The sequence below is a fragment of the Lates calcarifer genome, linkage group LG2 (assembly GCF_001640805.2).
Source record: "Lates calcarifer isolate ASB-BC8 linkage group LG2, TLL_Latcal_v3, whole genome shotgun sequence".
NCBI lineage: Eukaryota > Metazoa > Chordata > Actinopteri > Centropomidae > Lates > Lates calcarifer.
Window position 1 is genome coordinate 26,129,721 of NC_066834.1, and position 27,327 is coordinate 26,157,047.

The 27,327-nt window shown below is 41.3% G+C and overlaps 2 protein-coding genes across 5 annotated transcripts in view; one reads left to right on the forward strand and one right to left on the reverse strand.

The window, feature by feature from the left end:
* The window catches only part of kif26ba (kinesin family member 26Ba), a 79,194-nt gene extending 66,777 nt beyond the window's left edge, over positions 1-12,417 (forward strand). For both annotated transcript variants that reach the window (XM_018666733.2, XM_018666734.2), the window contains exons 20-28: positions 12-328; positions 431-1,100; positions 1,195-2,135; positions 2,340-2,572; positions 2,713-2,889; positions 2,986-3,200; positions 5,786-6,051; positions 7,135-7,285; positions 8,583-12,417. In XM_018666733.2, the coding sequence (XP_018522249.1) occupies positions 12-328; positions 431-1,100; positions 1,195-2,135; positions 2,340-2,572; positions 2,713-2,889; positions 2,986-3,200; positions 5,786-6,051; positions 7,135-7,285; positions 8,583-8,731 (3,119 nt within the window). In that variant the 3' untranslated portion in view covers positions 8,732-12,417. The remainder of the gene's footprint in view (positions 1-11; positions 329-430; positions 1,101-1,194; positions 2,136-2,339; positions 2,573-2,712; positions 2,890-2,985; positions 3,201-5,785; positions 6,052-7,134; positions 7,286-8,582) is intronic.
* The window catches only part of smyd3 (SET and MYND domain containing 3), an 81,606-nt gene continuing 59,615 nt past the window's right edge, over positions 5,337-27,327 (reverse strand). For 2 of the 3 annotated variants that reach the window (XM_018666736.2, XM_018666738.2), the window contains 6 exons: positions 26,979-27,089; positions 25,123-25,210; positions 24,339-24,513; positions 17,324-17,432; positions 17,116-17,221; positions 5,337-6,018 (listed from right to left, as the gene is read on the reverse strand). In XM_018666736.2, the coding sequence (XP_018522252.1) occupies positions 5,987-6,018; positions 17,116-17,221; positions 17,324-17,432; positions 24,339-24,513; positions 25,123-25,210; positions 26,979-27,089 (621 nt within the window). In that variant the 3' untranslated portion in view covers positions 5,337-5,986. Of the gene's footprint in view, positions 6,019-17,069; positions 17,222-17,323; positions 17,433-24,338; positions 24,514-25,122; positions 25,211-26,978; positions 27,090-27,327 lie in introns of all 3 variants that reach the window. The other variant, XM_018666737.2, reaches the window with a different exon arrangement.

The following is a 27,327-nucleotide window of genomic DNA, read 5'->3' on the forward strand; positions in this document are numbered from 1 at the left end:
TCCACCTGCAGCCTCAGGACTGGCAGTATCTGTAGGATTAGTTGGACCTCTCTCGCTTGGGGAGAATGAACTGCTGCACACAGTGGCTCCCGGAGGCGAGGAGGACCTTGATATTTCCGCTCTCATGGAGACTCGGGGCCTGATCTGTCGTCCGACAAGCATCATCAGCTTCAACAGCCAATGTGGTTCTGTCACCGCCCTCCCTTCAGGCTCTCAACCCATCACTGTCATCAGTGGTGCAGTTGAGGATGGAGCTGTGGAGGATTATTACATGCCTGCAGGTCTGCCAGCAACCCCTGGGGTTACAGAGGTTGTTGCCATGGCAGAGGTTAGTGTGACTGTCTTTGATTTGCATTTGCATTATTTAGTAAGACACATGTTATTTTGGATTGCAAGATGTCATATCTGATTGTGTTGCTCCCTATTGCAGGTGGCAATGGCCAAGCTGCGGATAGAAGGTGAAGCCTTAGCGGTGATGTCTAACTGTGGTTCACCCATCTCTTCCTGGATGAGTGATCTGAGCATGGGCAGTGAAGCTGACCAGTCTCTCCACAGCTTCAGCCAGTCCCAGAGCCAGCAAGGGGAGGCCTTAGCTGATCCCGAACCCAACCAAAGCTTTGGAGTCGATTCTGAAAGCTGTGGCAGCCTGAGAAGAGGGAGCCTGGAAGGAGAGGTGGTGTTGCAAGAGAACGGGAGTGATAAAGGAACCCCAACCAAAGACAGGCTGAGGAAACTGCCTCCCTCCATGGCTAAAACTAACATTCAAATTCTGGCAGGACCTGGTAACCTCTCCCCTTTCAAGACTACAATAAGCATTCACCCATGTGTGGCTGTTAAACCCGTGGTGATCCAGGAACCAAACATCGTCTCCTCACCCACCAAGACTGGCTTAATGAAAGATACAGGCAAACTGAATGCACCACTTTTAGCCTCTCTTTCCAGTGAGATGAGGTTTGAAGACCCCTGGTTGAAGCGTGGCATGGAGGAAGGGAGGTCGAGGGAGTTTGCGTGTGAAGCAAAGCCAGAGAAAAGAGAGCTAGACTATTCAAAGACTCACACTGGAGCTGGGACTGGAGACCACCGGAGCCTCTGCAGGGATGGTAAGAAACAGTGGTGATGTATTGTAAGTAAAAGACTCATGGGATTCTAAAATTTCTTAAATAAAGTCTATGTTTTTTCTTGTTCTATTACCAGGTGTGGATCATGGCAGCTCCAGTTCAGGTGGTGAGGTTGTGTCATCTCCAGATTCCTTTAAGAGGGTCGTGGATGGTTGTGAGATGGTCACTGTTGTTGCCCAGGGAGAGTGTCTGATGAGTATGTACAGTCCAGATATCCACCGTACTGCCAGTCTTCCCCGAGGCTGGCACCGTCTTAACCGACACGACGGCTTAGATAATGGAATCGAGTACCGCAATCTTGGCGTCACCACTTCAACTCCCTGCAGTCCACGCGCTACACTTGACCGCCGGGGATCAACTGGAAAACAGAGCTTTTTCTCACACAAAAAGGGGGGGATCCCACCTCTGCCACCGGTACGGAAGTCCAGCCTTGACCAGCGCAACAGGGCAGCCAGCCCTCTCCACCAATCCAGTCATGGAGTCTCCCTGATGGGCAGCTCAGCAGACGATGCAGGAATGTCTGGATGCGGCCCCGTAGGTGTCACCAGACAACGAGGCTCCAGCATAGACAGCAGTAGACTTTTCAGCGCCAAGCTGGAGCAGCTTGCAAACAGAACCAACTCTCTGGGTCGGGCACACAGCTCCCACGGTGGCTCCCATCACTATGACTGCTTCTCCCTGGAGAGAGGGGAGACCCTGAGAGGGGGAGGAGGAGTGAGGGGGGACAGCACCATGCCTCGTACTGGGCGCAGTCTGACCCGTGCTGGATCACTGTCTTCTCCTACTGCAAACACGACCAGCCCAAGTTTCAGTGGTAGTCCTGGTCCGAGCAGCGCTCCACAGTCACCAGCCAAAACCAGCAGCCAGTCAAAGATCTCAGCAGTCAGTAAGCTGCTGATGACCAGCAGTCCCAAAGCCAGGAGTCTGTCTGCCTCTAGCACCAAGACTCTGAGTTTCTCTACCAAGTCTTTAAGCCAAACTGCAAGCCGCAGTTCCAGCCTTCCTCCTAATGGAAAAGTAAGAATGCTTCTTTACCATGAATGAACACACTCTTTAACACCTGTAAACTACATGACTAACCTCATTAGGTAAAGTCCACTTTCAGTTTTACACAAGAAGAAACACAGAACGCATTCATCAATAACTCCCTGCAAGTAAACCCAGCTGCCATGTCCTGTGTGTCTCCTGCCATCCACCTAAGTCAATTATGTGTTTTCTCAGCCCCAGAGCTCAGTCCAGGGCCCTCTGCAGCAGCAGGGACCTTCCCCTGGATCCTGGTCTACCCAGTCTCTGAGCCGCAGTCGAGGGGGAAGCCTGGCAGCCAAGCTGCCTCTACGGGCTGTCAACGGTCGAATCTCGGAGCTCCTCCAGGGAAGTGCAGGCTCCCGTTCCAGGAGTCATGCCCAAGGAGGAGGTGCAGATCCTGGGGAGGAAAGAGGAGCTGGTGGGGCAAGGTTAGTCATTTCACTTCATATTTCAGGCAGTGTAAAATAACAATTCTTACAATGTACAGGAGACAATATCCAGCTTCTAGACAGAGGACAGAGTCAAATGAAGTGTTTAATTCCTGATTCATTTCCCCTCGATTTCTCAGTGGAGCAGGAGCAGGAGCAGGAGCAGGAGCTGGAGCAGGAGCTGGAGCTGGAGGTGGCGGGGGTGGCCTGGGAGAGGAGAGAGCAGCAGTGGTCCAAACACTACCTTCTCCCTACAGCAAGATCACAGCTCCCAGAAAACCACACCGATGCAGCAGTGGCCATGCCAGTGACAACAGGTATGAGCTGAACTCAAGAAATGTAAAGTGCTGCTTAAAAAAATATTTGATTTTTGAACATACCACTAAATGCAATCTCATTTTTGACTCTAACAGCAGTGTACTGAGTGGCGAGCTCCCCCCTGCAATGGGGAAGACAGCCCTGTTTTACCACAGCGGAGGCAGTAGTGGCTACGAGAGCATGCTGAGAGACAGCAGCGAGAACACAGGAAGTACCTCCTCTGCTCAGGACTCTCTTAGTGAACACAGCACAGCCACCACCTCCTCCAGACGGAGCTCCAAGAGCAGCAAGAAGAGCAGGAGCAACACAGGTTTCTAAATATTGCTTTAATGGCATTTTCACTTAATCGGATAGAATGTGATAGAGGGTGACAGAACAGAGGCATCAGCTTATAATTGTTTGCAGGCAGTCTCATTAGCTTTAATGAATTAAGCTACAGAGGAACATGGTTAGCTTATGTGATTCACTAATGTTTGAATGAACTAATGGGTGAATGGACAGTACTGATGCAAAATGCAGAGACAACACTTTTACTCTTTTGTTACCATCATGCTCAGCACTTGACCATGATAAGCTCAGCCTTGACAAAATGGTATCAGAAGACTTCCAAAGCTCTGAAAAAGAAATGAAACCCCAAGAAATTAGGAGTGAGCAAGACACTCTATCAGTAAGACAGCACAATGAGAGAGCAATGGGCAAGTGAGGGAAAAGTGAAGAAAGCTGTGGTTGCAGAAGGAGCCAGGTAGGAAAGGTGACCCTGACCACCCATCTGTGAAATGGTAAAGGGAATCTGCTGGAGTGGGCTGTAATGAATATATATTCACCAGAACACCACACAGAGGGGCTGCTAATGTGGCTTCCAATTTACACTCTACTGGTTAACCACGAGGATGGATACGTGCATAAAACCAGATTGGACAGAGGCAGCTCTTCCCGGCCTGCCTGTGATTATTGATTTAAATCGGAATAACCCTTTCCATCCATGCGTGTAGGATGTAACTTCACCTCCTGCCATGAAGCAGAAAGTCAGGATTTGCTCTCATTTTACTTTAACCGCAACCGATCCTGTGCTTCAAAGGCAGTGTCCACTGCTGAACTGTCACAAGGACACAAAGAAAGAAACGAGACAGAAGGGGCTGCCTATGTTTGTCATACATGGAGGTGAAGGCAGTGATGGAGGCTGTGACCATGACAGATACAACAATTCTGTCCAGAATTAAGGCTGGAAAGATATAAAAAGTTAGAAGAAAAGAGGACGTATGTGCCACAGACTGAAGCAGCATGAGAAGATGTTAGTGCTACTGAAATGTTACTCACGCCTGGGTCTGTCTTTGTGCTTCATTTCCATTAGATTTGATTCTCTAGCTCTCCCTCAATTTTTCCTTCATGCCTTCACCTGTCCTCATCTTTTTTCATCTATTGCTCTCACATTCTCTACCCCATTTGTCTGACTCTCTCCCCTTCCACCTTCTCCTCCCTGCAGACCCTCATTCTCTCTCCATCCCCTTGCCTGCCGCTTCCTGCTAATGTAATGAAATACAAATGTCTCTGCTTGACCTTTCTGTGCCGCACTGAGACCAAAAGACAGCTGCAACCTTATTAAAATCACCACTCTCTCCCCCTCTCACTCATCCTTCGGTTCCCCGTGAATCTGATAACTCACATTTCTCGACATGGCTGGTAATTTCTATGCAAAACGTGTGTGCACATGTATGAGTATGTGAGTTCATCCTAGCATAGAGGGCAGATTAGAGAGTGACCTGCTGCTCTTATCTAGGAGCTTCATGGACAGACACTAAACTTTTTATCTTGCTTCACACTCTGTTATCTGTTTCTCGTTCTCTTTCTGCTTTTTCAATCACCCAATACTTTTCTTTTGTTGCTTCCTTTCTGCCTCTCTCCAGTGCTGATTCATCCATCTCTCTCTCCTCTACCATCCATGACATCTTTCCTCATCTTTCTCATATTCTGCTTTTCCATCCATGTCTTATGAATCCTGTTTTCCCCACTGTTGTAAAGCAAGCTGTAAAGCATGAACAAGCATGGGGGTACTGTTGTACTGTACCTACTATATTGCTGTGGATTGACACATTATTACATGCACAGCTGGAAACAGGCTTTTTCTTGTGTTTACATTTTCATCCTGAAGGTTCCTTTGTAACTGAATGGTGAGAAAACACCACTAAGCCATCTGGGCCTACCAATATGTTTTTGTGATGTCAAATTAAAGGTATATTTTCAGTTTTTTTTTTTTTCGCTTTCTCACAGTTAGATGAGAAGATCAATACCATTTTCATGTCTGTCCATTCAGTGTAAGCCTGCAGCCAGCAACTGTTAACTTAGCTTAGCATAAAGACAGAGGGGAAACAGCTAGCCTTACTCTGTTCCTGGACAGAAACAAGAGTGGTATCCATGTTCCCCCCGCGAAAGAAAGCAAATGAGCATATTTTCAAAAATCACAAACAGTTCTTTTAATGGCATAGACAACAAAGAAATATCATTAGTTTTTCATTCTGCAAGTATTTGGGCAGAATGTGGCCTCGACCCAGTAATGTAACTCAGTAGTAGCGATTAAAGCCAAGTATCGAGCTAAGCCATGCTAAAGCTGTAGATATTTTCAGATAAAATTTGGTCAAAGGATGAATTTCCCCAAAGATTTAATGAAGAAAAGTCACTAACAAAATACACGACTAATGACAACACATTACTAACAGAAAAACTGAAGTCGAACACCTATTTTGTGTGTGTGTGTGTGTTTTTAAATCAATAGACTGTAGAGTAAGAAATGCACAATGAGAACATGCTACACAGTGAATGAATAAGAGAGTTTAAGGGCCACAGTTTACATTGTGTAACAATCTTTTTCTGTTACTCTTATCTTATTTGTTCTTTTAGGCCTCCAGCGTCGTCGTCTGATCCCAGCACTGACCCTGGACTCTTCCTCCTCCTCACCCTCTCACCGCTCCTCCAAACAGGCCATCACTTCCTCCTCTTCCTCCTCCTCCAGTCCAGGTGCCTGCTGGGTAGATGGCCCACTGGGTCCCCCGGCCCCCTCAAACCTCCGAGGTGCAACTTCGACAACAGAAACCTTTGAGATCAAGGTGTACGAGATAGATGACGTCGAGCGACTGCAGAAGAGGAGAGACAAAGGAGGGAGCAAGGTGAGAGGGAGAAAGGAGGAGGGTGAGGGACGGGTGAGAGGAGGATGTGTAATGCCATGCATGGGAAAACGTACATTTGTGATCACTTTTCAAAATTCAGAAAACTCTCATTAGTAAAGGTACATGTTGTGGGTACACACAGAAATGTTGATACTGAAAACAGAAACATAAAAGGAGGGAGAAAGAGAGATTAACAGTGTGGAGATATAACAAAAACAGTAGGAAATGGTTAAAGACAGGAGGAGGATATACAGTATGGTGGTAGGGTGAGGGAGTAAAAAAAAAATGATATAGGAAGAGAATTAAAGAAGGTAGAGAGCAAAAGAGCAGGAAAAAGAAGCCCAGAGGCCAGGCAACATATTGCACTTGATGTCAATGAAATTGATTTGATGAATAATAGTTGTGGGACACATTAAAAAGCAGTAAGCGCTCTGTTGGACACTGCTGCTAGAACAAGAGGAGGAAGCTGAGGAAGAAAAGACACATAGGAAGCTACAGGATCTGATATATATGTCAGTGAAGAAGGAAAACCAACAAGTTTTAAAAATACAACAGTAAGGACTCTCACAAAATGAATGAATCAACATTAGTACTGCACTCTGTGTGAATAGTGAGCCTTTTTTATAAATCTACATTTCCCTCTTTGTTCCTCTGAATTCCTACGACTTTGCAGAATAAAGACTGATACTGTGAAACTCATGAAATTGTTGCAAATGAATGCACAGTGCAGGATTTTTGGGTTCCCACTCTTAAACCTTTATGTATTCAGAAGAGAGAGCATTGTGAGTTTTGTAAAGGAGGGAGGGAGAGAAAATCATGAAATATAGATTTTCCTTGCAGCGGCCTTAAGAAGCCACTTAACCCCCGACTGCTCCAGTGAAGCCGCTCAGTGTCCGAACGTACTCGGCTGCAGTCACATGGGGAGTCGATGAGGTGTGAATATTTGTAACCGTGTCTGCTTTGAGCAGGCTGCTGCTGAAAGAGAGAAGCGCATGTGTTTTCACAACACACTCCTCGGGATAAATAAAGGCGGCGTTAAATCCATATCTGTCTGTCTGTCTGTCCTTTCTCTCTGTGTGTCAGGAGGTGGTGTACGTCAGTGCCAAGCTTCGCCTGTTGGAGCACCGCCAGCAGCGAATCAGCGAGGTCAGAGCTAAGTACCAGTGTCTGAAGAAAGAACTGGAACAAACCAAACAGTACCTGATGCTGGAGCCACACAAATGGACCACTGAGTGTAAGTGGGACTGACACATCAGGAAGTGTGTGTTTGTATGAGAGAAACAGGGCGACATCGCCTGTCATGGTGTGATTGTGGGGTGTTTGAGTCCAAAGAAGTGTCTTGTTGTGTATTCTGCACCAGTGGTTCTCAACAGGTAGAAAATGATTTTTCGTGAAAAAGAAAAACATTTTCCTTATTATAAGATATCCTGCATATTTGTCCCTAAAATTTTTTGCCAATCTTTGTCAGCCTGTTGTTGATATTCAAGAGCACTGTGTAATGGCGGTCACATCCAATTGTCAATTGAACCAGTGTTTACTCCTGGATAAGGCTGATGTTATTCTATGTATTTTTGTATTGTCAACAAGTGCAACGAAAAGACTAAAATCAACAAGGCATTAGTCTCTATCAGTACTTTTCAACTTGGTTGAACTTTGTCTGCGATACACACTCGCACTCTCATTCTTACGATGCAAATCTTTTAAAGTGAGTAAGTAAACAGTCTGAGGAGGGATGAAGAGGGATGCCATCACTCTTGGTAGCAAAATACCATAAATGCATCCCCCTTGTTAGCTTCCCACCCTCCCTCTCCATTGTATGAAAAAGACAATTATATTTGGGAGAGAAGGAAGTTAAATGGATAAACTGGAATTGTATAAATGTCACAGTTATGGTTAAGATGTCCTGCAACACTGTCCTCTGGGATATGTACATGGGTCTGTGTGTGTGTGCTCCTCTTTGGGCCACCCCTCTGTTAAAAAATAACAAATAACCCACTATACTGTATATAGCTTCATTTTAAAAAATGCTCAGCGATCTCCTAAGATAGCTAGGCACTGCGTTTTTAGATGTTACTCAAATAGGAGTACTGTAAACAGTATAGTATAGCATTTGCTTGGAACTTTTTTCAGCTGTGGACAGACACACATGGTGCTCTTCTGAATATTTATGGCAGCTGGACTGTGTATGTGGGATTGATTCAAAATAAACTAGTGTGTGTGTTCATCGTGATAAAGGAAAATGTCCAGTGCGATGGTGTGGCTGAATAATGTGTGTCTGTTTTTGAATGACAGAGGATGCCTGTGAGGAATAAGCTACATCAGGATTTGACCACAGACAGTACTTGTTATTTGGATCAGTTTTGTTGGCTTTGTTTTAGTTTTTTTTTTTTTTTTCAGAGGATTTGTTAACAATACATTTTAAATTGATTTAATTGAATTTAAGTCAAAGTACATGCAACAGTGTTTTAGCATGTTGTGACTTTTTTTTTTTTTTTTTTTTTTTTAACTCTGCGTGTCTGTCTAATATCCAGTTGAGCTACAGCAGGTCTATGAAGTGGACTCACTGGAGTATTTGGAAGCTCTGGAGACAGTGACAGACAAACTGGAGACCAGAGTCAACTTCTGCAAAGCCCATCTCATGATGATCACTTGCTTCGATGTGTCCTCAAGACATCGGTAGACGGAGGGAGGGAAGGAAAGCAGGACGACGGAGAGGTAGACACACAGCTGAACTCTATTAGATATTGACTAATCAAACACTTTTAGAAAATATCTCTTAAATAAATACATCTCATCGGATGACTGGATAGATGGGAGGAGGCTACAGGGATGAACTGTCCACTTGATTAATCATGTCAGTCATTCTTATGCCTCCATATGTAAGTCGGCAGAAGGCCAGATGGAGGGTTAAAAGGAGCAGAGATATATAGAGATATCTAACAGGCCAACAGACAGACGAGCTTGTGGATTTTTGCACTGGGGGCTTGTAAACAACCTCAGAAACAGCCACTGAACAGCATCTACTGGACAGGCTTCTTTGAATCAGATAAATATGGCTGCCCAGAGGGGGCAGACAGATGGTTGCGGGTCTGAAAGGAAACATCAAAACGTGATCAAGTGACCACATTTTCCCAGAGAACTGAATAATTGGACCGCTGAGAAACCTCTTAGACCCAGTCGAACATTTAGGAATGTATGGAGAGGAGAGGAGGGGAGAGAGGAACAAAAGCTGCCATTTTTTAAAAAACAGAGATGGATGAGAGAGAGGTGAAGGAGAAGAGAAGAATAATTTCTCATCTCCCAACATTTTGGAGGAGCACTTTTTAGAGTACACGCAGCTGAGAGCCATTGCCTGTAAATACAGAGTGCTGACTACAGAATGGCCTGGTATTGTTGTGCAGTTGATGAAAGAGACTGACCAAGAGAGAGACAGGAAGACAAAGAAAATGATTTAGATAAGTGCCTTGTGAACATTCAACGATACCAAGACCAGTTCTCTTTCTCTCTGAATTTGTGTACATGCAGTAAATATGGTGCTAGCATAGAAGAAAAACCACAAAAGACCAGTGTCCTTGGAAAATCTTATAGCCATTATTAAATGTGATGTTTTACTGTGGGTCAGTGTTTCACTATCTTATAAGCAAACTAATACTGTATGTTTGTTTGGTCCACTGATGAGAGGTGAGACTAAATTTAAACTGTTTGGATCCCTAATGAAAAAAAAAAATTTCAAAGAAAACCTACAGAACACGAAGACCAACAAGTCCTTGTCAACACAACAAAACTGTTACAAGGACCAAAAACTGAATTTAAAAAGCATACATGATTTTTCCAGGACACAGAGTAATGTGTGTTTAAACATAGAAAAAAAAGAAAAAAAGAAAAACATTAAAGCTTGTGGTGGTGTTTTTTCCTTGACTCACAAACACAATACATCTGAATTTTGACCCTCTGGGGCATACGTACCATATATTCCCCCCCGATACAGTGATGGCTTTTTCATGTTCACAAAGCAATGACACGTCTGAGTCACACAGGAATGGAAATGAAAAATGCTTTTCTCTGACCCGGTGTTAAGTACATCCATTGACTGACTGACTGACTGTCTGAGTGACAGGCGGACTGTCTGTTATTTGTATCTGTGTTGTTCTGCTCTATTCTAAAAGAAACTGAATGATTCGTCAATGTGTGTGTTTTATAATAAGGTATCCTTTTTTATTTGAGTGCAATGGGACCATGTAGAGACTATGTATGAGAGTAGGATAATGGAAATAGGTATAAAGAGATATTTAAGAGGAAATTATGAGGAAGCAACAGGTGCAGGAAAAGCCCATTGATATTCAGTGTTACAATGACATTTCTTTAAGGCCTGTATCACTGGAACAAAGTAGTGAAATTAGACTAGAAACACTTCCTTGAGACTACAATTCTTGTTAGAAATGACCCACTTTAAGAGTTCCAGTACTGTATACAGACATTGTAAAGGCACAACTAAAAATATATCTAAAGGAATGAAATTAAAGAAAGAAAAGGATTACGACCAAATTAAGAGGCATAGATCTCTGCCTGGTTCCATTTTTTTGGACAGATAGCAACACTTAAAATTTGTTAATATTATTATCTATGGTGCTTGAGATGTTAATGATCTAAATGTTTGTACAAATATAAATATATGAAAGAGCCTGTTTTTCCCTCTGAAATACAGAACAATACCCTTCAAATGCTTCTTCTACATCGCAGTCTATTGTTGTCAACATCCACCACCCTCTCCCTCTGAATGCCCTTTGCCCGGGAAAGCAGAGAGCATCCTGGGAGATCCTGTTTGTAGTCTGAGAGGTAAAAGAGGGAACAGACTTCACAGGAGAGGAAACGCTGCGACGTCAGTATGATTTGTCAAAAGCTTCGTAGTGCTAAATTTATCTTTATCTTAACACAACAAGTTCAGTTTTGATTTTCCCACTGGTCTGACACAAAAACAGGAAATATCACTGATTATTTAAGGTTTTGATCTTCTCGTGCCTGAATAAAGATGTAACATTAATTTCATGCGGTGCACACCTGCAGTGACGGCCATGAGATAATCTAGTGGGAAATTATCCCAGTAACTAAGATGCTTTTACAGACTGGACCCACAAAGTGTTTGAAGTACTCCTGTGACATCTCCACTTGTTCCCTTTTTTATCTTCCAGTTCACTGTACAAGTCATGAATGATTTTTTTTATTTATTCGAGCTCAGGAGAGCAGAGTCACCTATAAATGTTCTTATTTATTTTCACCTTATGATCTTAAAAAGTTACTATGCATTTAAGAAAAAGAAAAATAACTGTACATACCTTGCTGAGCCCATGTCATATATAAATATATATACTGTACACATATCATATATGCACTCATCTTTATTTTATATATTTTGTGTTGATTTCATTTGCTCCTGCTGTTCCTCTTGGGGATTTTAATGGGTTTGGGTTTCCTAAAACTTCCACGTCCGGGGAAATTACATGTTTCCAGCACAACAAGAATTTCCATCTATTAAACATTGAGCAGAACTTCAAAATTAGGGTTAATTTTTTACATGTGAAGAAGAAAATGTTTTAGCATGAAAACAGCTGTGTTGTTTTAAGTGAAATGCCAGTATGTTTTACAGTAGTAACTACAGCCTTGTGTAATTAGCGGCGGATGTTTTGGGAACCCCAACCTCTGGGTGAGCTAAATGGCCTGTACTTGTTTCCAGTTATAAAATGCTATGTGTGAGGTTTCTTCTTCGATGTGTCACTGCCAAATGTACTATGGTAGCGCTTTATAATTCTAGCAATAACTGTTTTGGACTCTCAAAGGCAACCATGTTAAAAGAGATGCACTCAAAAATATTCATGGTATGTCAGGGTGTAAGAAAAAAAAAACTTAAACAAACAAACAAATAAAACACACAGTCTACAATGAACAAATTGATGTATGTGCTGGTGGATGTTTTGCAGGGACATTCAAGAATTATAATGTGTTATCTGGAAATCTGACACATAGCATCTTTTTAAGAGTACTGTGTGTTAAAGTCTGGGTCAGACCACATTTCTCAAAAACAGACTCCATCAGTAGCAGTAAGAGACACTTTTACTTCTGCTCAGTTAATGGGAAATCTCTACAGAGCTGATTAAAACCAGTTTGTCTGTGTCTCCCAGGTTTACGACACATGATCAGTGCAAATTAGCCAATATGGAAGTTACGAGATTCTGGTGTCATTGTGTGTGTGTTGATTCATGACTGTTCACTGTCCTCTGCAGATTTACTGTTTTTTGAGAAATGTGGTCTGATATGTTGTGCTGACGGAAGAACAAGATGGAGGGATGTAAATAAAGGAATGTATTGAAAGAGTTTGACATCCGACTCATCAATCTCTCAACATGGGACATTCAGCCAAAAACAGGCCAGACAGCTGGCATGTGGTCTGTCCAAATCCCAAATGAAATGCCCACATTTTGCGTTATGACTCAAACACATCATAAATTCAAAATATCTACTTGAGATACAGCTTGAAGGAAGCTGATGGTTGGCTCCATACATTGTTACACAAAAGAAATTGAGAGAGTCTCATGGTAAATCCACGCTGCTAATCATCCCCACCTGCTCAAAACTGGTTACTGCAGAACATGCAGGCTCTTTACTCACTTACCTATGATTTGACAACCTAACTACTTCGGTAGGTGTGTACAATATACAGATGCAGAAATTCCTATGAGGTGTTATTCCACATGTAATTAACTTTGAACAAACTAACTTTAAACTAAAGTTTTAAACCATGCCTTATGCTTTTTCTACATCAGCTATTGTTGGTTTTGCTGTATGTGCACATACAGCAACCAAATGGACTCACAATGACTGTATTTTTGGATTCATTTACACAGCACATAATGTACACTCACCACAGTCACTTGCTATTTGGGATAATGCAGGTGTGATGCTGTCAGGTAGTCTACTGTTCATCACTACAAAGCTTTGACGGTTTATTTGTCTCCTTGGGGAGTTTTGGAATCTGTAATGATCCAGTTATTTTCTGCCAGACACTGTGTAACCCATGTTTTCATATTTGGTTGAGTTTACCTGGAAAAACTATAATTTTGTGACAGAAGCTAACAATTGAGATATCTGTAACATGTCACTTTTTGACAGGAATATATAAAAAGTTTCCCTCTAACACAAGCACTGCTGGTATTAGACCCTAATATACAATATTCAAGGTAGCTTTTTGAAAAGAGAAATATTGTAGAACATTTTGGGGAAAAGATATCACTTCTAAACATCACTGTCAGCAAGATAGAGCATAGCAATTTCCCTTTTCTTTGCCAGGATGAAAGAAAGGAGGAAGCCTGTCGTTATCCTCTAAAAACACATAAACATATATCTGTGTGAGGACACTACTGTCTACATGTGCTGTCTTTTAGATTGTGTGCCTGTCTTGTACTAGATATCACTTAGTTTCCACTGTATGTTTGTGTTTGTGTGTGTGTGTGTGTGTGTGTGTGTGTTTGTATGGACCTTTACTACCCTGTAGGCAGCTTTCTAGGTGACATATTGCCCTGTTGAGCCTGCTTTGATCAACCGCGCACAGCAGGGAACAGGAAGGAGGAGAAGGAGGGAGAAAGAATAGATGAGAAGACAGAGGGGAATAAAGGTGGCAGAAGGGAAATGCGAGGAAAGAGAGAGACAAATGAGAAAGAACAGGAGGAAAAGATTACAGTTTAGAAAAGTGGGGGAAGAGAGATGAGGCGTCGAAGAGCTGAAGCAGCACCAGAGAAATAAAATGGGTGAGGTTACGGAGGACGAAATAGGGAAACAAGTGGACCCCTGAAATTTAAGGTTACAAAAAATACATTTAATTTGGAAAATACAGCAAGCAAGAGAATGATCTCCTGGGTAATTTTTGACAAATGATATGCAATTGTCGCTCACCAAATGGGCTGGTGGTCTCCCTTCTGATCTCACCTGTCTGCTGAACCACCTCAGGCAAGTGGAAAAGTTTAATTTGCTACCCAGGATAGTGAGACTAATTTACTTGCTAAAGTCAAGCAACCCCTGTTACTGGTGTTGTTCCTGAAACTGGAAGCTAATTTGATAATTGTTAGATCCAATTAGCCTTTGTCTTGAAGTAATTCTTGTTTTATACGAGTGAATCTCTAACTCTGTAACTTAAAATAGCCATTTGAATTCAGGCGTCTGGATTTAGAGCACTTTAATATGTGCTGAACACAGTGCACCTCCATAAAGAACTAGAATATTGATTCATTTATCCTACTGATTAACTCAATGTTATCTTTGATGGTAAAATTGGTTTCTCTTCTATCTCTGTTTTTACTTAAATGTTAAGTTTGCAGCAACAACATCCCACGAGAAATATATTTCACCTGTAACATGACAGGGTGAACAGGGATTTCACAGGTCCTATTTTAAATTTTAACTGTAGTAAATGTGGTGAAGTGATGCTCTCAAGTAATATGTTTAGTTGTTGTGCTATAAGTTGAACTATGTGTTGTAAAAACATTTGGAGAAACTGTAACAAGAATCTACATCCATGCTAGCAGCATCATGAGTCAGAATATTCATCCTCTACTGATGATAAATGCTTGTACAAAATTTCATGGCAATCCATCCAGTCTGGAACAAGGAGGTGGACTGACACTGCTATTGCCAGAGACAGACCACTGACATGGCTTCACATTACTACAAGGGGCGTGTGGCAAAGTTTTACTGTGGTAAGAACAACTGTAATAGAGGCAGTTACTGTTCAGCTCAACAGTCCTACAAGGGTTCTCTGATTATGAAGAAGCCCAATAAAAGATGACAGAAAGATAGAGGGGTGATGAGGACATGATGGAGACGCAGGGTTGACGGTGAGATATGGTTTGTCTTGCCTTTTCATATAAGCAGAGATTAGATGAATAAAATGAATATAGGGCTCTCTCCACCAGCTCCTTATCACCAAGCATGAAACGCAGAATGATCACTGAGAGATGATACCTGGGATAAAATCTACCATCTCTGGTTGTTATTACATCTTCAAACAGCATAATGTCTCTGTATGAAGAACCAGCTGCTGTTAAGTAATACAATACAAACTATTGTAACTGGTGATTTTGATTTTTCTATTTGTAATTTTAATTTTAATATTTTTTTATTGTCATTTATTCTATTTAAGTAGTGTATTCAGCCTAAAATTTAACAATGAACTTAATGATTACTAATACTTCAAAACAACATTATTGAAAACCTTTAACAGAATCAGAAAACTTAGATTGGGTGAGTCCTGCCCATCAAATGGGAGTAAGGAGCAAGGTTCCACTCATGTATGTTCAATTTTAATGGTGGAGTTACATTTGGATTACAGATTGTGGATTTAAGCAAAGGCACAATAAGAATGGAGAGGAGATAAGTGAAGATAAAGAGGGGGGAGAGAAGGTGAGAGACAATAGCAGGGAGAGAGTAAAGGGTGTGTGGAGGTGAGCTGGTGCAGGGGGAGAAACACTGAGAGGGGGAGTGTCTCTGAAATGAGGGTGAAAATTGAAAATGGGGGGAGAGTAAATTGCAGGTGAGTGAGTGAAAGAGAGAGACGAGGCACCGGCGAATACTGAATTTAATTTGAAAGCCTGTGGGGAGTGAGAGAGACCGAAAACGAGAGAGGCAGTGAGCGACAGAGAGGGAGAGAGAGGCAGAGGGTTATGGTTAAGCGATAGTAAATCTAATTTGATGGCCGTTATGAGGTGAGAGGAGAAGGGGAGAGAGAGTGAGAGACAGAGAGCAACAGAGCCAATGAAGTGAGTAATGGAGGTAGAAGGAGCAGTATTGTACAACAGGACAGACTCTTCCACCAGCCATTAAGTACACCAGTCATTTCATTCAATCTTCTCAACATACAGTTAAGTTTAGCTTTCCCTCTTTTCTACCACACATCTCAGGGGGGAAAGTGAAAAGAACTTGCTGCTAGTGCCATAATCTGTGTAATTCTATAATTATCGTCAATAATTAAACAACTAAAATGTTTTGTGTCAATATTTTTCATGCTAAATAACACTGAACACTTGGCTAATCCAGGATGGATGAAGGATTTGGGGTTTTTAACATATTAACTACTGCTGTACTGAGGGAGCAAAAAATGTCATGAAAGCAAAACCTTTTATTTGTAACCTTAAAGCAAGTATAATATCACTCTAATCCTCCCATACACCGTAGAAATACACACACACACACACACATATTTTCCCTCACAGAGGAAATGCTGTCATCAGTTTGCAAGCGGTTGAATTTTGGGATTAACATAGGAAGTGTGTGTGTGTGTGTGAGAGAGAGAAATCCATAGACACATTCCATCACAGACACACTCTGGGCTTAACTTGGAGGTCACACACCGACGGAGGAAAACACAAAAACAGGGATTAACATGGGAAGTGTGTGTGATGGATATGTATAGGGGAAAAGATGGATGTTTTTAAAACCTGACTTTACTGAAACAACAAACATGCGTGTGCACGCGTACACGTACGTACACACACACACACACACACACACACACACAAACACACAAAACTATGGCCACAAGATCGCTCATCGCGATGGAATCTACAGATTACACACAGGGAGACAGGGGCCCACAGACTCCATCTCTCTCACACTCACAGACACAGACAGATTGAGGGAACTTACGAGGATCTATTGCTCTTTAGGTCCATAAACTTCACTTAAAATAACAGGCAACATAAAAAAACAAAACTGCAAAAACATCATGGCCTAAATGCCAAAGTTGTCAACAAAAGCTGTCGACAGCAAAGTTGTTTATGGATTAAAAATATTTTTTGTTGTAAAATATATTCCACAATAGCCAATTTCAGTATAAAACTAACTACAATTTACAGCTAAATAATGTCCTTTTTTATTCTATTTATTCCTGTTTTTCCCCCTGAAATCTGATGATTGAAGTTAATGAATCAGTTCATGACATTAGGAGAGAAAGTAAAATCTACACATGGAGGTACATGTAAAGGAGTTGAGTAGCAGTTGTATCTGTGTGTCAGTGAGTACTGGATGACTGTTGATCCATCTCAGCGCGACATTCTTCCATCTTCATCAAGAGATCAGTGGTCAAAGGGTGACTGTCTCCGTGGGTGAGCTTTATAATTTGATAGGCCTGGGAAAGGAGAAATAACACACTTACAGAGCTGTCATCTTTTGCTACAACAACATATTGGGAATGATGAACAAAACTTTGTCAGTATTTCATCCCCCACACCTGTTTGAATGTGTCCAGAGCATCCTCGATGCGTTCCAGGTAATGCTGCAGCTTTCCGATTCTCATCAGTTGGACTCCATGGACCGGGTGGGGATCAGGGTAGTACTGTCTTTAGAGAGAAGAGAGAGAGAGGTGAAAACAGGAAGAGAAACAGGGGTGTGGAAAAGATTGGGAAAGTTTACTCACATTATGCTCTTGTTCTTCTTGTATCCTTTGTTTTGTCATTGCATTTCTTATTTCCTTCCCTTTTGATTTAAAAGTGCTATACACCGTTGATTAAATGACTACTGGCTCAGTAAACAGACTCAGAAATCATGAACTAATGTATGACATCAGAATGCTTTCATACGTGATTAGTTTTGTAATGCATAATCCAGCCATTAGTCTATTTATTTCTGCTGCTCATCGAGGGCCACCTCATGAGGCTTCAGCAGGCCAAGGAGGGCAGCCCAGACATTACATTTACCTTTCCTCCTCTAACAGTCATCATGGCTTACTGCCAAAAATGCAGAAACAACTCCCCCTCTGGTTATACACAGCTGGATGGTTCATATCACCACACAAAAAAACCAGAGGGACACAATCGTAAGCCCTTCACAAATTTACCAAAAATGTACAGACTGGATGGACAAACTCCCATTATCCCTCCAGTATCCTTGCAAGAGTAAAGAGCTGCTTCACTGTGGCATGATCAGGACAAAATCTGTGGCTCAACAATCAACCTCAATCTCCTATCTAACACCTTGTATGAGCTTTCCCAAGGAAGTTGAGCAGCCTGATGCCCTGATAACTGGAGAAAACTCTCCAGCCCAATTTTTGAAAAATAGGAATCAACACAGGCTCCGACCTTGAACTCCACATGACATGAAAATGAGAAGGCAACATTTCGAAATGAACCTGCATTTGGCAGTTAGAATTTTACTCTGTGCAGATTTATGAGAAAATGATCAGACTGAATCATTTGAAACCATACAAAGTATTCTTGTGTTACACTAACTAGCAAACTGTTAACTGTTTCCAGGCAGCCATTAAAACCCGGTTTAATTAAATCATGCATAACATGATGAAGTTTGATCAAGCTCGCTCATGCACAATAGGAGTGGCGACACTCTGACAAATTAAAGCAAACGGTTAAGTGCATATTTCTCAGTTTGCTCTGCACCACTCTGAAGCCCGAGGCAATCCACTGACATTCTCAGCACGGACCTGGGACAAGAAGACAGATGATTAAATGGACAAGACTAATAAAATTTGTTTTGCCACTCAGTGTCTGCATGCAAGTGTGATGCATACACAAGTAGGAGTGGATGAGACAGAGAAACTGTCTTAACAACAGCAAGTAAAAAAAAAGATAAGTGTGCATTATGCATGCCTGTTTGTCTGAATACACCTGCTTGAACAGGTGTGTGTGTTTCTGCTTCTCCACATTATTTGGCAACCCATCTCTTTCATCCAATTCTTTCACTTTCCAGTTTCACAAGTTTAAGAGAAAGAAACTCCGGAGACACACGATGGAAAACATTTCTATTTGATGTATCTGTTTAAAATCAATTGATTTATTCAGCTAGTTTGAAGTCTGTTCACCTAAAATACAAATAATTACATGATAAATGAATTTGTATCCATTTGTATGTGCATGCAAATGGATGTGCACTGATGCTTAATGACCTTTGAACATGGAGTACACCACTCATAAATGTATAAACATTCATTCTTTTAAGAGACAGTTCAAACACACATGCACACACACACAAATATACACAAAGAACTGGGATATTCCTAGTCCTATAAAGATGAATACACACCAGGGACTCTTAGGGAGCAGCTTTGTTGTTGGTAAACACTGGAGTTCTCAAAACACTCATTTACCAAACTCGGCTTGTCGTTTATCCTCTTTTCTTTTCCCTTTCCCTCTCCTCTAATCTCTCCTTCCTTTCCCTATTTCACATCTCCTTTACTCTGCTCCTACCTGTTTATATTTGTGCTTTTTGCCCCACTAACTGCAGGGATTAAAGTTGGCAGTGTCGGTCGGGCGGGCAGCCGTCTCTCCTCTGCTGCTCTCCATTCTACCTCAGTTGCCCTTTTAAGTCCCTCTATTTTCTGTTCTCTCTTGATTACACACACATCTTTTTTATATAACTGCTGTAAGAAGGCATTAAAATGCTAACTGACAAAGCACAAACGCTTCTCCATTTCCATTCTCCCACTCCATTTAAATTCCTAGCACAGTCTCTCTCTCTCTCTCTAACACTCACAGACAAAAAGAGCTGTAAGCAAACACAGACACATGAATACACACATGCATGCCAGCACTGATGTATGAGCATGCATGCAAACAAAGATAAGGTCAATTTGAATCCACTTCACCCTCTATAATCTAGTGTATTTGCCAGATTTCACTTCTCTCTAGAGTAAACAGACCACAAGAAGGTTCAATATGTTCTCAGTTCAGTCAACTGTAAATAGAAAGCGCACTGCATCTGCCATTAACTGAGCATTAATCTTAATTATTTCTTCATGGACTGAAAAGAGCGACTTTCTGAATTTTTCACTCTTTAATTTAAAAAGAAAATCTGTTTTCTGAATTGAGTGAAATCAAAGTTAAGTAACTTAAAGTGGCTGCAGCCAGTGCCATTTAAAACTCTATAGCTTCTTTGATAATTTTCCAGCAGTTTTCGCTCACAAAGCTAAGAGCCCATTTGTTCATATCTCCGAGCCTAAGTAAACTACTAACTGACAAGCCTGCCAATTACAGAGGTGGTCCCCGATCCTGTGGTTAAAATTGAATCATTAAAGAGGAAGTTCAAAGACTAAACCAACAACATTAGTCCTCCATGAATAATAACAAGTTACAATATTGATTTAATTACCAAGCCAGTGATCCAAGCAGCCATGGCATGCAAACACACTCACATCAAGACCAAACTCCAATTATATTTCCTCTTTGCATATAGAACCACACAGCAATTAAAATAATTTCATTAACTTGCTGTCTTGTGAATTCTCTCCTCCTTTTTTTCCCGGGAGAGTAAATTGAAGAGAAATACAGTCCTGCCGTATGCAGCTAGTTAGAAAGCCATAGCCCTCGGCTGTGAGTAAGAGAGGCGGCAAGAAGGAGAAATTAATAGTTGTGGAAAACTGTAGCATTTCCAGGCAAATGCTGTGGAACTAATGAGGCTCTTGTTTGGAACAAAAGATCCACAGCCTGTTGTTTGTGAGGAGGAAACATGGATTATTTTACTAAGTAGAAAATCGAGGAAGGAGAACGAAAACATGGAGGAAAGATTAGCGGAGTGTTTTCCTTAATTGTATTTTGTTTTCTGTCCAGTGCTGCAGTAATTTCAGATCTGTATTTCCACAGTTTAGCAAATTTAACAGCACCACACATCTGAAACTAAGAAAAAAGACACTTAATAAGATTTAAACCACAGCTGAACTTTTTAGCTCACCTTTCTGTCCAGAGAAACTCAGGCACATTTTTCAGAGATCCTAATAAATGGTGCTTACATTGCAGGAGAGTCTCCTGAGCCACTGGGCTAAACCTTTTTGGTTCACTAACAGCTAAGCAATGCCTGCTCCCGACCCCTCATCCCAGGCTGCATACATCTATGAGCTGTGTGTGGTTCAGCCAAATAGGGCTGCTCCCCTCTCACATTGTTTCATTCTAAGGATTAAAGAGTAAATATATCCAGTATTCACAAGAGAAAAGCTGATATTCAAGAGAAGCCAGACATTTCTGTGGTGTGAATGTTTTTTCATTGTTTGTTGTTGCCCCTCATATTTATCTCACAACCTCTTGGCAGGTCCTGATCCACAGGTTTGGAAACCACTGATGAGAAAATGTATATTCTGAAATTCAAATATAAGCAGTGGCTGCAGCTTACACCAGTGGGAGGTTCTGCAACCAGACTCTGAATGTCAGCGCATGAATAAAAAACTAACTGGGTGGTTGCATTATGGGAAGTGTAGGTCCAGCAATTTTTAAATTTGACCCATAATAAGGACTAAGTTAGCATATCACAGCCTCTGTAGAGTCTACTTTGATCACTCCTAAATGTCTGCCTTGTGAGACACCCAACAAGACACCAAAGAAGGTGCAATATTAAATCACTGCAGTACCCCTGGAACTTGTTTTGACAGCGACTCTCCAGAATTGCTGTCATCTTCACCAGAGAATGGAAACAACAGCACTGTAACTGTGATGGAGATTTGGGGCAGCGACCATGAAACGTGGTGTTCGTGGTTTACTGTATACTTAAAACATTGTTGAAGGAGGCTTTGCATTTCATATGCTACCACCAGCAGGTTCACAAAGACCAACATTGTGCACTCCACTGGTCTACTGAGGCCACTGTCGATGCTGAAATATTATGCAACAGATTTCTCTCAATAATACTGTGAAACCATGGATCTAGAGAGATAAGCTCTCCCTCATTTATTCTGGGATACTAACAAAAAACCATAAGAGAATGAGGCAATACGTTGCTGAAAAAGTTTAAGCTGTTGCTCTCTATTGGTGTAGCCCTGCAAATATCCCTGGGATGTCACATCTTCAGAAATAAAGTGAAAAAACAAACAATGAGCAACAAAGTTCATCTAGAGATTAGCTGTTTAACTGTTAGAGTGTTTCAGAGTGAAGATTAAGTTTGTGTGTGCAAACAGTTGCAGAATACACTTGTTGATGTGCATGTATCTACAAGTTTTCATGAATACATGAATATGCATGCATTCATGTACTAATGCACATGTTTGTATTTTTTGTGTGAGCATGTTTATAGCAGTAAAATATGTGCAGCATAGAGCCATTCAATACGCCTGGCATGTACAGCCTGCAGCAAGTGTGCATTATTCGCACACAGGCGAAGGGAAAAACCCTCTCTATACATCACAAACTGAATAGTGAAACTGGAAAAAAAGACCTGCAGAGAGAGACTGAAAGAAGAAAGGAATACAGAATGAGGGGAAGGACAGCAGAAAGAGAGAGATAGAGAACTCCTGCAGCTATCTTTCGTCTCTGCCATCTGAAGAGCCCAGAGGAAGATAGGAGATGAATATGGAAGATCCTCCTCCCACTCTCTCACTTATTTCTCCTGAACGGTTTTCTCTCCTCTTTCATTCTTTTTCTATTTTCGCTATCTCCCTTCCTTGCAAATTCAGTGTATTCTTCTACGCCTCATCTTGTCTATATTTCTCATTTTATACTTCACTTTTCACAGTTTCCCTGTTTTATACAACTATTTTCCCCTCCTCTTTAAGATCCCATCTCTCATATTATTTCCTTCATTTTGCACCCCCCCCCCCCTTCACCAGGCCACAGATCACCGTTTCACCATTCACCCCACACTCCTCTGCCCCTCCCTTATCTTTCTTTTATCTCCTGCTCACTCCCATCCTCACCTAGCCCTTCACCCCCCCCCCTAAAATCACCACAACCATCCCTCACTGGCTTCGCCTCTGCTTCCTTGAGACACATTTTTCTCAGTTTCTTTCAACTGACACTGAACTCTCCATCCCCTTCTTCTCATCACCATTTCTCTCTCTTTGTGCTGCTCTGTGTCTAGTTATTTATTGATAGGCTGTGTTGCTGTTTCTCTCCTGTGGATATGTTATTGTCTGTGTGTATGTGCGAGAACATGGCTGTGCCACTAGAGCTCTGCCCCTCACACAAGCTAAGTTAGTCTCTCTATCTCCCTGTCACACACTCACACTCACACTCTCACTCTCTCTCTCTCTCTCTCTCTCTCACACACACACACACACACACACACACACACACACACACACACACACACACACACACACACGCGCACACACACACAAAGTCAGTGGGAATCATGTTAAATTTGAGATGGAAAGTGAAGTGCAGAAAAAAGAGATGGTGTGTGTGAGGGTTGGATATCCTAGGCCAGAAAAAGAAAACTGTTGATGCAATTTACTGTAATCTGATCAGATTTTAAGACGACAGACTTTTTTTAAATTCATCAATAGATTCTGTAGGTCTGCTAATTATGTGTGCTCTTATAGCGTCCCTTTCATCTACTCCTGTTCCCATGTAGTTTTTTTTTCTTCTTTTATTGTAGACGTTCCTTTTTTCTTTTTAAGCTTTCATATTCCATAAACTAACAAAATTAAACACACAACACTCTAATGTCTGTCCACACAACTCCATCCCAATATTTGATCAATTACTATGTGATGATGTGCACTTCTGTAAACAGCAGAAGTGTTGTCAGATTAGTGAATGGATTTCTCAGTTTCTTTATTGTTTTTGTTTTATTTACGTAAACCCTGAAATCTTCTTTCAAACTTTTCCCCTCATTACATCATCTTTATACTAACCTTTGAAACCAGTGCTGATGAGCTTTATGTAGCCTACACAGGGATAAGAGATGGAAATCCACGTCTCCTTTATCAGGTCAAGGAGTCAGATCTGCACTAGAACTGCTATAAGTGCTCATTCTCCACTTCAAACTCAGAAACAGGTGAAGTCTCCATTTATGTTATCCTAACAGATTACTATCATATACCAAGTAAACCTTTCCCATAACATTTTACCCTTACTATGCATCTCCTGTAGCTCTGTAAGTCTGTCTGGGACTCTTCCCCACTTTCAGAGTTTTAAAATAACATAAAATACCATCTGGAGGACTTGTGATGACTATAAAGGCATCGTGACTGAATAGCAGGCCAAGTTATTACTTCAAAGTTATTTCAAAGTTATTTGAAGTAATAACTTTGAAGTAATGATCCACATTGGAAAATACAGTAATGCAAGTCTGTTTTAACTAAGGGAGTTGCACTTCAGATGCACTCTGGATGAGTTACTCTTGTCCTTTTCCTCACACTGTTCTCCATACTAGAATGAGAAAGGAGAGAGTCTCCAAATCCAAGAGTATATCAAGAGTTAAAGACAGGGGATGTCACATATGCCATATGTGTGTCCAACATACAGAATTTTTAGTTTTCCCCATACAGCAGTGTCCTACCTGAGCCACTGATACACAAAGAGACTTACCTGTATACAGGAAGGGTCCTCTCCCCATATTTCACAGCTTCCTCCCAGAGTCCCAGGTGAATGGAGGCATCTAAAGCCACGTCTGTTATTCTGAGCTTGTAGAGATTGTCATCAGGCACATTGGCACCAATGGTTGATAATAAGTGACTACAGCTCTCCAGCAGTGCTTGCCAATCTGGAAGGTCACTTAAGGAAGAGCAACATTTATACTGGTGCAAATGAAACATCCGAACTCTTATCTACTCAGGGATATATGAGTGAATGAAGACAATTTTGTATAAAATGACTGATATCATTTTGTGTAAAAACTCTCATTTTAAATGCTAAACTGTGATTATTTGGTTTAGATACTTATTACTTATTACTTACTTATTATTTAATGTCATCACGTCACTTTTCTTCCATTCTGTTGTATCACAGTCCATAATGGTTGGATTTATGCAGCTACTTGAAAATACAGGACATATTTCAACTGCACCTCAATTCGACTAAATCTGACTTTTGGACCCCACTGTACATACCAACAAACTTAAACCGCCTGTCAACTCAAGAATTTGTGTGTTTTGGGTGTTACAATCAATACAGTGATAAAACCATGAGTCCTCATTACATTAGTCTATTAGGATAAAAGCCTGACAGTCATCAAGACCTAACTCTCTGAAATGAAATGTTTCCATCAGTCACAACACAGTGCTTATAAAACGTTGTTAGTGGAGAAGCCTCGGCTAATGTATTCATCATCCCACAATGCTAACTGTCTGTTGGTTGTAGAGATAAAGGATACCAGACTCTGCTTTCTGTCCTTCCAGTCTGGGTAGAGCCTCCTTCAACAGGCTCCATGATGCTTCATCACCAGACAGCATGAGTTCATCCTGGACAGAGAGGAAAATAGACAAAGTAGACATTGATTCCTAAAACAAACACTCTCATGTACATATTTGGCCTGTCTGCAGGTTTACACAGATGGAGTGGACACTGAAAACAGAACGAGTTTATGAAAATGCTATTGCAAATACCAGAGTGTTAAAAAAAAAGTCTGCATTGCAACAATTCTGCAAGTGTTTCAGCACCAGATTAACCTCAAGAAGCAAAGTTTAAAGAAGAGAAATTATGGCTTCATCTGAATTCTACTCTGGTTAGCAAACATTGTCTGGTTTAAGTTTAAACCAGAATTAACTTTAAAAATGAAACTAAATATGAAGTATTTAATATAAAAGTATTTTTCTTGTTTTTTGTGCATCTGAACACACACAAAACACACACATGGATCTTGACAGTGGAAAAAAAACACACAAATATCTCCCAGGTTTGATGTCAACGGTCATCTGTCGCCATGACAACTTTGGGTCACAGCCCAGCAGCCTGCCATCATCATCTGAAGATTAAAGAGAGAGAATGACAGAGGGTGTCTGTGTCTGTACGTGTGTGTTGTGTACAGAACAAAGGTGGGTTGAATAAAATGAATGCTATTGTCCCAAAGAATAAACTGAGTGTTCTCTTACCTCATGACACACACACTGTTATATTGCGGTAGAGTAAGAGTGTTAAAAGTGCCATATGCAGCATAAGGAAAACCAAACTAGGGGGTGAAATGAAGAGAAAAGAGAAAGAGAGAGAAATGAAAATGTACAGACTGAGAGGGAGACAGTGAGAAACTGAAACAGAAAGATGGAGTGGACTAAGATGGATGGAAAAGAAAACTGCAGCTGAAAGACAAGATGATTTTTCTCATTTTTCAGTAGGTGGTCAGAGAAGGAGAGGGGGAAGGAAAGAGAGAGTTAGAGGGAAGGGGGAGAGAAGAGGTGGAGCATGACAGAGTGACAGAGAGGAAGAGGAGAACAGCAGGAGATAAGACAGAAAAGGAGGAGAGGACAGTAAAGTGCACACTGTAACACGTTATGCACCAGTAAACTGTCTAAGCCAACAGTGGCATGGCGGAGGTGTGTGTGTGTTTGAGAGAGAGAGAGAGAGAGAGAGAGAAAGAAAGAGAGAGAGAGAGAGAGAGAGAGAGAGAGAGAGAAAAAGAGAGAGAGCATGTGTGCGTTTTTGAACTTCTGGTCCACAAGTTTTGAGCAAACAGCTTTTACATATTTCAAATATTAAGAAATTTGGGTGAGGTTTGGTTTGGGTTAGATCATACAGATGAAACTACCAAGTGTGTGAGTGTGTTAGTCATCATGAGAATGAGGCAGTGATATGTGAGGTCGTCTTCTACCTTAATCACAGGACTAAGATTTTAAACCACTTTCTGGGGGTTTTACTGGAGTTTTTCATATTGCAACACACCAATGACACACTGCAATCCAATTGCTTTACAGAACATCTTGCAGATGTTTCTACACTGGTATCATAAGACACACCGCTGTGTCAGTTCTATTGTTTTATTACTGACAAATGCTCTCTGGATAAATATCTTTGTACATGCTGTGCTGTGTCCAGCTACAATAAAAACAACAAATCAACACAGGGTTTCATGGCAATATTTGCACAATGGAAATCACAAATTTATCCAACAGCAGCCTGAAGAGAAAAAGATTGGGTATGATTTTGAATACTTGTGTATGTAAACATGGCAAGTGAATTAGTCAGATTTTTGTGAATATAGAACAATGTGTGTGTGTGTCTGTGTGTGTGTGTTACTTTGTCTTGGGAGTCACAGTGCTGGCAGTGGCACATGAAATGGTACTGGTCCTCCAGCTGTCTCCGTCGATCTTCAGTTAGGGACAACGTCTCAATGTAACTTATAGTGAGCTGGACACAGAGACAATAGTTTAGTTTGATATGGACTTTGTTTATATTTTATTTTGATATATTAGTTTTCAATATTTGCTATGCTATGGAACATGGTTAACTGCAGTTCAATGCAGCTAGATATCTGGAGTTAAATATGTGTAAATTGAAATCCGAGAAAAGAGATAATGTAAGAATGTGCGTGTGTGTGTGTGTGTGTGTGTGTGTGTGTGTCTTAGTCCAGATGGCATGGATGCAT